General features: G+C 49.3%; 1 protein-coding gene across 1 annotated transcript in view; it reads left to right on the top strand.

Moving 5' to 3' along the window:
• Window positions 1–5,351: 5,351 nt before the first annotated feature.
• Window positions 5,352–10,679, top strand: part of HMGCS2 (3-hydroxy-3-methylglutaryl-CoA synthase 2) — a 15,574-nt gene continuing 10,246 nt past the window's right edge. The window contains exons 1-3 of the mRNA XM_023761239.1: window positions 5,352–5,534; window positions 7,330–7,784; window positions 9,970–10,095. Coding sequence (XP_023617007.1) covers window positions 5,431–5,534; window positions 7,330–7,784; window positions 9,970–10,095 — 685 coding nt within the window. The 5' untranslated portion in view covers window positions 5,352–5,430. The remainder of the gene's footprint in view (window positions 5,535–7,329; window positions 7,785–9,969; window positions 10,096–10,679) is intronic.

Genomic DNA, 10,679 nt, shown 5'->3' with positions numbered 1-10,679 from the left:
ACTGCTTTTATCGGGTTAGAGGCAGAGCCCTCAACATCGATACAACAACGGCTTCTAGCTCTAAATGCTCACCCCACAATCGCTGTCCATTACACTCGTCTTTCCTCCTCCCCGCCTCCACATGTCTCATGCAGACTAGGAGTGCACATCCGTCCTGATGAAAGAGCTGGGTGTCTGGCCACCAGGGAGACAGGTTTGAAGACGGGAGGAATCGCTAGTGAGCTTTGGGTTACAACTGACAGCTGGACTGTCTCAAGCAAAAAAGAAAAAGTATTGGTTATGTCACTCCACCGTCCACAGGCAGATCTGGGCTTCAGGCATCGCTTGACCAAGGGCTCCACAAAGCCCCCAGGATGGGGCTTTCTCTCCGTACCCTTTGACCTTGTTTTGCTGAGAATAAACTTTTGTTATTCCACCCCATCTAGTTGCACGGTTGGCTACAGCAGCTCCGACCCTCACCTTGTCAGGAAAGAGAGCCACAGCCCTCAAACAAAAGCCTCCAAATTACAGCCTCTTTGGCCAAGAATCTCGAGTCACATGCTCCCTCTTAACCGATCACTATGGCCAGAAGGAGGGAATAGGATGGTTAACTTCGCTCAGGTGTATCGCAGGTAGCTCTCTGGAGCCCAGGGGTGTAGTCCCTTCCCACAAAGGCCTCTGCTGCAGATAGGGTTCCTGTGTAGGAGGCATGCCCCTCTGGGAAGGCACAGCCCATGGGCCGCAGGACCAGAGCAGGCTGCCCCCTTAGCTGTGTACTTGGGGCAGTGCACCTGCTCACGGCCCTCCTGTGGCCCTGCTGGCTGAGAGCGGGTGAGGTGTTCTCTGCCTGGGGGCCAGGGGCCATCCTTTGGGGAACTCTGTCCTGAGGCCCCACAGCAGGACTTTAGACTCAAGTGTCTGAACCGAGACTGGAGAGGCACCTGATGCCAAAAAGAAAGCAACCAGGTAGATACTGTTTCCCTAAGGTGTGCTCACGGGCATAAAACTCCAGCCACCGCCTAAGGCAGTTTGTTATACTGAGAAGAGCAAAAGGCTTTGGAATTAGGCCGCTCTGGATCTGAGCAACTGCCTCCAACTGGCTGTAGAAGATGGAGCCTGATGTCTCTGAGCCTCTGTCTTTTTTCTTGGGAATCTAAGGGTTAAGTTGGTAGAAACAGGTAGAGTTTGGAATGGGGCCTGACATACGTGCTTAACAAATGCAGCTGTCCTCTCTGAGAGTCACACGAGCTGCCATAATAGCTGCTTACGACCGTGACACAAGCTGACACCCTCCACTGAGGGGTAGGAGGACAGCAGCACAGGAGAAACCTGGGCTCCAGGAAACTCTGTGCATGTGTCTGCTGGCCCGTGCGGGAGCCCACGGGAGGCAATACCGACAGGATGGTGAGGGAGGTGCGTTCCAAGCTCTAATTCAAAAATCTAGCACACGTTTCCATCAGACTTACTCCATGTGAAGTCATCATAGTCACTGCATGGATGAAGGCAAAGGAGAGTAAGCTGAGGGCATAAAGATTAAGCCAGAAATCACACAGATGAAAATCTTTGTGATCTTGGGTTAGATGTCATAGGACACAAAAAGCCAAAACCACAGAAGAAAAAAAAATCATAAGTTATCGTCAACATTAAAAGCGTTTGCTCTTAAAATATACTGCTGAAAAGCTAAAAGACATGTCATGAAATGGGAGAAAAATATTTGTACAACATAGATCTGAGAAAGGACTTGCAATTCAATAAGAAGGCAACTTGATTATTTTTTAAATGGGCAAAAGAAGTGAACAGACACTTCACCAAAAAATACACACAAATAGCCAATAAGCACATGAGTAGATATTCAACCTCACTAGTCACGAGAGCACTGCTAATTAAAAACAAATGTGGTTATCCCAGGAATGCAGGATTCAACACAAGAAAATCCACCAACCCGTGTACTATGTCATATTAATAGCATGAAGGAAAACCCTCACATGGTTATCTCAGTTGGCTTTGTTTTAAGCATTCGGCAAAGTCTAACTTCCTTTTATAATTAAAAACAAGCTCAGAGCCCTGGCTGGCAGGGCTCAGTTGGTTGAGCGCCATCCTGTGCACCGAAGATCTCCGGTTCATTTTTCTGACCCTGTTTACTCTGTAGGATTATTACCTGACTTTTCCTCTAGATCCTCCTCCCCATAACCAAACACAAACAAGAGGAAATTTATTCTGCCTCTGCTCTGAGCCACAAGCCAGACTATTGCACTTCACCTGCAGGCATGATGATGGTGGTGTGATGACCTAATCTTGAAGCTAGCGAAGTTGCAAGCTGCCAAGTTCCTTCCTTTAAAAAAAAGTTAATGGGCATCCTTAGAATTTGCATATATATATTTCAGAGAGGAAGGGGGAGAGAGAAACATCAGTGATGAGAGAGAATCATTAATCGGCTGCCTCCTGTACACCCCACACTGGGGATTGAGTCCGCAATCCAGGCATGTGCCCCGACCAGGAATCGAACCATGACCTCCTGGTTCATAGATCAACGCTCAACCACCGAGCTACACCAGCCGGACCCAAGTTCCTTCCTTAACAGCCCAATGATTATTTTCTTATCTCATGAAAGGCTGGCAGCATTCACACAGCAGACCCTCCCTTGATTTCCCAGGCCCAGCTAGTGCGCACCAAATGCGAGGCAGGGGTCCTGTGTAGAGGACATGGCTTGTGGGCAGTGGGAGGAAGCGTGAGGAAATCAGGTCCTCTTCAGCCTGTAGATGCCGGTTCATTTCCTCACGCCCTCCCCAGTGCACAGCGTTCATTCATTGAACACTTACCATGTCCAAGGCACTGTGTTCAGTGCCTGACATGCACTATCCCACTTCACCACCACCATAATCCAAGTGAAGAAATGGATTCTAAGAAATTCCAAACGATTAGTTCAGTGCATCCAGGTAGGATATGGCTGACTCCAAAGTCTATGTTAATGCCACTGTACTGCAAGTTGTGTAGCTATGGATATAAAATTTACGTTTCTATCATTATATAGTCTTCCGCTCCAGCTCCCTCCCTCACCCCACCTTGACAACCGTTCCTGGTTGCAGCTGTGTTTTGTAAGATGCAGGAGGTGTGCATGTTATTAAACTGGTTTGCGTTTCTCTTGTTCATCTGTCTTTTATTATAAGGAGGACTCAGCTAGGACCTAGAAGGTAAAGGGAAAATCATTTTTCCTCTTCTCGTTTCTTAGCAGTGCCTTCCAGTACGAATTCTTCCTTTCCTTTCTTAGACACACAGCATGGTTATTCTAAATTCTGGGTCTGTCTGTTTCCAGAAATTCTGTTTCCTATGGTATGTGTCCTTCAGTGTGCTGTCTTCCTTTACAGCCTTCAGAGTATTGTGATTTTGGCGCCTGCCTTCTTGTTCTCTGGGCAATGGCTACTCTCTGGTGCTGTGTGTTGGGTAAGCGCTGAAGGCCAGGCCCTGGTAGGTGTGTATTTCAGGGCAGGGCCCTCAGGGAGGAGAGCCCCAGACATTGCCTAACCCCCTGTGGACCATCCGTGTTTGCTGCCCCGTCACCAGGAGACACCCCGGATCACGGCTTCACATTTAAACCGCTAGGAAACCATGGCACCGGGAGAATATTGCTGGGCCATCCATCTGGGGGGTTGAGGATGGAGGTTTGTTACAGGGATCGTCAGAGTGTGATTGGTCAATCTGCAAGTCTGTGCATGCACTGGGCACCAGGGTAGGGCTTTTACAATGTCCCTCCTCCCTCTGCCCCCTCCAGCCATCCTCCACCCCAGGCTCCACCCCCCTTCCAGCCTCATCCCTGCCTCTGTCCCATCCCCACCTAGGGCATCCTTCGGACTCCTCAGGGATTTCTCACAGCTTTTCAAACAAAAAATGCTTCCAATTCAGGCTTTACTTTTTTTTTTCTAGTGCTTTCTGGGTTGATTTGGGAAGAAGCATTCAAACAGCCCTAGTGCCAAGTAAAAAAAAAAAAAAGGTTTGACATGATAAAAATGCTATGCAAATTCTAAGGATGCCCATTATCAACAAAATTCTGAGACCTCCAACAAAGCAGAGGCGGTTGCTTATGTAAATTGTTTGCTTTGTGGCTTATTATTTGTTATTGACATAAGAAGACTGCGAGCACAGAATGTTTTCCCAACTGTTTCAGTGTGTGCGAAGGTGAAAGCTGACAATGAATGCCAGGGTTTGCTCCTTGAGAATCACAGGCGACCATTGCCACACTGTGTCTTCCCCGGGCAAACACTGAACCCTCCCTCCGGGAGGCTGCACCTCGTCTTGCTAGCTTTGTTCCCTGCATGACATCCTAGACGCAAGGCCGCACCTGGAAGGGTGACAATGGAGAGACAGCAAAACACCCAGTCAAGTGCTCAGTGTTGTTCTTCTGAGAAATTCCGTCAGACTCCACACCCTTTCCCCTACTTTTCTCAGGACCTTTCACTTAATTAGATAACAATCTGTTACCTATAAGCCTCAGACGCCTCCCTCACAAAACTGTGGGTCTGAATGTCGCCCCAGGCAATCAGAAAAGGCAAGTCCTGCCAAGGAAGAGATTGGTTAACCACTAACCAAACCCCGGCACCGTCTGCTCTTCCCTCCCACAGCAGAATCTGCAAGTGAGCGCAGGAAAGAGGCAGATAGGGAGGTGCAGCGGTGAGAGCCCTGCCTGCTGAGGGGCCCCAGATGTGTGGTGGCCAATGCAGAGCCTACATGTTGTGTTTTTCTTCAGCCACGTTGAGCGGCTCAGATGCAGGCACACACACCTGGGTTACAGACTTGATCCCCAGTTGGGGCGACTGAGGTTTCTCTCTCACACTGATGTTTCTCTCTCTCTTCCTCTCCCTTCCTCTTTCTCTAAAGTCAATAAAAACATATCCTCAGGTGAGGATTAAAAAAAAAAGATAAGACACCCTTGCTGATACCAGCCCTTTGCCTATGTGCCAATACCCACTGGCAACTACGTAAAGGGCTACTATTAAAAGATTCATTCCTTGTGGTTTTGAAGGATTTTTTCTTATTATGCGTATTATACATTAAAATAGTAACAGCTCGCTCCACAGGGAGCGTTCTGGCCACCAAGTGGAGGGACTCAGATGGAGCCAGGCCAGGGGGCTGGTTACCTTAGGACGCGGTACCAGGAACATCAGCCCCTGCACGGCATCGGGCTGCCAGGGCCCAGGAAAGGAGGGGTGGGAGCTACCTACCCTCTCCTGCACATGCCCGGGAGCAGAACGGCTCCCTGGGAGTAGGAGGATGTTTTCCTTTGACTTGCCGCTGCTCTGAGACCTTTGGCCCAGTTTAGGCAGCCAGCTGAGCCCGATAAACAGGGGCGTGCCCTCCGGGGGCAGGAGTCTGGGGCTCTATAAAGCCGGCTGGGGCACTGCCGGGCACCTCTCCCCTGGACTGTGAACTGCTGGCTCTCTGCTCGCGCCTCTGAAAATGCAGCGGCTGCTGACTCCCGCCAAGCGGGTCTTGCAACTGAAGAGGGTGCTCCAGGGAGCACCTGCCATGCTTACCCGCCTTCTCCCCGCCGCCCACCGCAGGTGAGTCCGCGGTTTCCAGGGACTGTCCAGCTCACTCGCAGGGACGTGTCCCCGAACCAGCAGAAGGTAGGCAGAGGGCCCGCCACAAAGAAAAGGCCACAGAACCCAAGTCAGAGGTTGGCAAGGCTTGTGCACAGCCTTAGCTACGCAAGTTAACCTCTGGGGTCTGAGGTTCCTCATCTCTAAAGGGACAGCCCTTCCCAGCTGGAGTCCCAGGGTCTCGAACTCTGACTCCTGCTGTTTGTGAATGAGGGCGTCTGTCACACCCCCAGCTGCGCCAGCTGTGGCGGAATCAGCACCGGGGCCCACAGCATTCTCCCCTCCACCATACCAACCTATTTGTTGTTGTTGTTGTTAATCCTCACCCAAGAATATTTTTCCAATTGATTTTTAGAGAGAGTGGAAGGGAGAGTGAGAGAGAGAAACATTGATGTGACAGAGACACATTGATTGGTTGCTTCTGTCACACGCCTCAACCAGGGCCAGGGATTGAGCTTGCAACCAAGGTACACGCCCTTGACTGGAATCAAACCTGGACCCTTCAGCCTGCAGGTCGACGCTCTGTCCCCTGAGCCAAACCAGCGAGGGCCACCATCCCCACCTTTGCCCATAGCCCCTGCCAAGACCTTCAGGATTCTGTGCCAGCGGCAGTGTTAGCAAACCCAGCTGCTCCAAGTCACTGCAGCAAGATTCCAAAGGACCACGGGTAGCAGGTGCTTTTTTCTACCCTCCGATTGCATGGAAGGGCAAAAGGGGATGTAAAGATGTGTGTGCATGTGAGTGTGCACGTGTGTGCAATCTGCCTGTGCGCAGAAGCACCTATGCTCTCTCCTTTTCTTTGTGAACTTGCCCAGTCTGGCCCAAGTCTCCCAGCATGGATGGGAACACAGCTACAGCCAGTCCCCCAGGACCCCGGAGCCACCCTGCAGCCACCCTGCGCCCTGGCAGTAGCCCTTTCTTTCCTGCCACTTCCACACTGCATTCCCTGGGTGCTCCGGGAAACGACTTCGATCTGGTGCCTCCCCTTGCCTGGCACCCGGGGAGCCTGGGAGGATGGGAGTGTGGGGCAGGTGAGACTCTCTAGCCTTCTTCTTTTTTTTTTTTTTTTTGACTCTCCACCATCGTCCACACTCTTCCCCACCCACCCCACCGTGTACAGGTCAAATGTCCCAGCTCCGAATGTCACCTGTTTTGGTGTTTGCGAAAAAGAGACTGACGTGGGTTGGCTTGTTTCAATAAGCAGCATTTGGCTGCCCACCAAGAAGCCAACCTCAGTCCTCACCAACCTGCCCCTCCTGCTGATGTTCTTGGGCCAAGATCTTGGCATCATCGGCCACATTTCCCTTGTCGGTATATTCACGGCTAATCCCCACTTTCCGAGGGCCTGGACAGCATCGAGAATCTCTCTATGGAGTTCTTTTCCTATTAGTCTATCCCGCTAATCCAACCTGCATTGGCTCTAAAGGCAACCGAAGAGCTTCTCCCATCTCAGCATGCGCTTCGCTGCTTTTAACACCAAGGAAGACTTGTGCCCTCCACCTCGTGGTCCCGCGTGCTTTTCCTCAGGTGTCGTCTCCCTCCGCCCTTCGCTCTCCCCTCCAGGTATCCTTACCTGTTCAATCACCCCTCCCCCCATCCCCGTGGCCACTGCCCTTGACCTGGAATCGAACCTGCAACCTCCTGGTGCACAGGACGACGCCCAACCAACGGAGCCACACCGGCCAGGACTGTATGGTTTTTTGAGGAAACTGGCTAGAGACCATCAGTGGGATTTTGCTTGTTATTTCCCCTGCAGGTTTTCTACAGTCCCTGCTGTCCCCTTGGCCAAAACGGGTACTTGGCCGAAGGACGTGGGCATCCTGGCCCTGGAGGTGTATTTCCCAGCCCAGTACGTGGACCAAACAGACCTGGAGAAGTACAACAATGTGGAAGCAGGGCGGTACACGGTGGGCCTGGGCCAAACCCGCATGGGCTTCTGCTCCGTCAAGGAGGACATCAACTCCCTGTGCCTGACGGTGGTGCAGCAGCTGATGGAGCGCACGAAGCTCCCCTGGGACGCGGTGGGCCGGCTGGAAGTGGGCACCGAGACCATCATCGACAAGTCCAAGGCTGTCAAAACAGTGCTCATGGAGCTCTTCCAGGACTCGGGCAACACGGACATCGAGGGCATCGACACCACCAATGCCTGCTACGGGGGCACGGCCTCCCTCTTCAATGCGGCCAACTGGATGGAGTCCAGCTCCTGGGATGGTATGTGCTGCCAGAGGTCTGATGTAAGAAAGGCGCTGGGGTTGGAGGCTGAACACTCAGGGGTTTTTGTTTGTTTTGTTTGTTTGAAATATATTTTTATTGATTTCAGAGAGGAAGGGAGAGGGAGGGACAGAGACATCAATGATGAGAGAGCATCGTTGACCGCCTGGGAATCGAGCCCGCAACCTGGGCATGTGCCCAGACTCAGAATCAAACCATGAGCTCCAGGTTCATAGGTCGATGCTCAGTCACTGAGCCATGCCGGCCGGGCTTCTTGGTGTTTTTTTTATGAAAGTAATTGAAAATTTTACTTAAAAAAACATTACACATACACAAAAGTGTGTAGTAAAGTGATTTTTTAAAAAAAAGTTCCTTTTGGACGCCTTATTGCCACTTTCCAGAATGTAACAGTTTCTTCCAGATTTTTCTATGTACCTGCAAGTACAACTTATCTATTCAGTTTTCGTTTTTAACATTATACATATGTTATGTATAACATCTCTATGATGTCCTCGAGGTCATTCTATATCAATATACATAAGGTCTGCTTTGCTCTTTTAAACGCTACATAATATGCTATTCATCAATGTGCCAAACTTTACTGAATTAGCTCATATTGACAGATATTTAGATTGTTCCAAGTTTTGTGCAATGATCAATCCTGTTTCCATGAGTGTTGTACAAGTTCTGCATGCTTGTGATAATGTGTGGGAAGACTAGATTTCTAGACATGGAATTGCAGGATATGTTGTGTTGTGTTGGTTTAAGAGTTTAATAGAATGTGCTCAATTGCTCTTCAAAATGTTGTACTAACGTACATTTCTACAATACATACTATCAGACTTTCTAATCTTTGTCAATATTATAAGTAAAATAATAGTGTCATTGATTTGCCTTTTTTAACTTTAATATTTTTATGACATTTATTGGCCATTTCCCTATTATATTCTTTGTCTTTTTTATGAGACTTTTTATAAAAGAAGAAAAATAGCCTTTTGTTGGTTACAAGTATTGTAAATACTTCCCCAGTTTGTCTTTTGAGTTTGTTTCTGATTGAAGATTTTAATTTTTAAGTGGTCAGATTTACTCATTTTTTTTCCTTAATGGCTCCTAAATACAAATAGATGATAGATAGATGATAGATAGATAGATAGATAGATAGAGATAGAGACAAAGATATAGACATAGATATATAGATATTTTGGGGAAATAATTTTTGGTTGGGATTGGAGTTGTTATAGTTCTTAAGAGAAGGCTCTCGGATTTCGATGAATCTGGGTTGAATCCTGACTGAATCCTTATTGTACCATCTATTAACTGTGTGGCTCTGGACAGTGCTTTGGGCCCCAATGTACCCAGCCCTGGAGTAAATCCTAGGGGCTTCCTTACGGAGCAGATAGATGCTAAAATTACTACCATGTGTCCCCTGAAGCTCAAGTTTGGTGTGCTTTTTGGGGTGGGGAATGGGGAGCAGTACTATTAGATGAAAGTGGAACAAATAATAGTCAAGACAACAATTACAATAGTCTCACTATTATAGAGGTAGTAACTATGATCATGTACATTAAATGTGGTTCCTCAACATAATCCCTTTTCCCAATAAAAATACTATAATCAAGTTGTCCAGAGCACATGGCGTAGGATCCAGACAGAACTGGGCTGGAATATCCAATGCCATGTTCACCAGGTGTGAGAGCTTAGCAGGTGACTTGGTCTCTCTGGAAGGCAGTGTCTTCCCCTGTAAGTGTAGATGTTACGGCCTCATTGGATGGCTTTCAGGATTCCTTGAGGCTAACTGATGTCTAGCTAGTCTTTCAAATATTGGTTTCCCTCCCTACCCCTTGGCTTTCTATGAGAAGGAATTTCAGCCACCGAGTGCTGAAGGGGATGGGTACCAAGTTACATTACCTCCAAACGTGCCCATTAATAACTGCTCATGGAACTCAGAAACAGAATTCTGAGTGAGTGAGCTTTTAACAGCTACAGCACCTGGACACGGAGTTTTGACTTTGCATTTCAAGTGTGTCACGATGGGTTTCATAGAGCCCAGGCTCCCTGGGGCGGGGATTTTTGGTTTTGTCTGCCAGTCTATCTCCAACACCTAAAATCGTGCCTGGCACACGGGAGGTGCTCAGTCTACTGAGACTTGATGGTGATGATACTTATTTCTGGTCTCTCCTTGCAGGTCGCTATGCAATGGTGGTCTGTGGAGACATCGCAGTGTATCCCAGCGGCAACGCTCGCCCCACAGGGGGCGCCGGAGCCGTGGCGATGCTGATTGGGCCCGAGGCCCCCCTGGTCCTTGAGAGAGGTTTGTAGTAACCTGCAGGTGCATGGTACCCAAACACGGTGCACGGCACGGCCAAATGCATAGCTCCTGACCCCAAATGGGCATGGTGTACCTACTATGCAGGGCTGAGGGTGGATTTGAGGATGTCAGTTGCGGTCTAAAGGGGGATTGGGGAGCAGAGGGCAGGGAGAAAGGGATGAGAGGGATCGGGGCCGGGGGCGGTCATCTTTTGCACCATCACACGTTGGGACAGGGATGCATGGAATAAATGGGGGTGATGCTGTTAACGAGGACGTAAACTGGCAGTTGAAGATGAAAGATGATTATTGGGTGGAAAGTAAGACTTTCCTTTGAGACTTTTGGCATCTATTCCAGATTTTGTTCAGCCCAGATAGGCGTGGAAAGGCAAGCATGAATCTCACTGACGTAAGAGCAGCAACATATTCTACTGCTTTGAACACGTGAGGGACGTTGAGTGGGCCCGAGCGTGGGCCCGAGACAGACAGAGACCAGGAGGCTGTAAGAGTTCTCCCATCCTCCCTGCTCCATGCGGGCTGCTCGGTGCAGTCACTGAATCCCACTGTGTGTCTTGCCAGGGCTGCGGG

This window comes from Myotis lucifugus, unplaced genomic scaffold (assembly GCF_000147115.1).
Source record: "Myotis lucifugus unplaced genomic scaffold, Myoluc2.0 scaffold_203, whole genome shotgun sequence".
In the NCBI taxonomy this organism is placed as follows: Eukaryota; Metazoa; Chordata; class Mammalia; order Chiroptera; family Vespertilionidae; genus Myotis; species Myotis lucifugus.
This window is presented reverse-complemented; position numbering and strand designations above follow the sequence as displayed.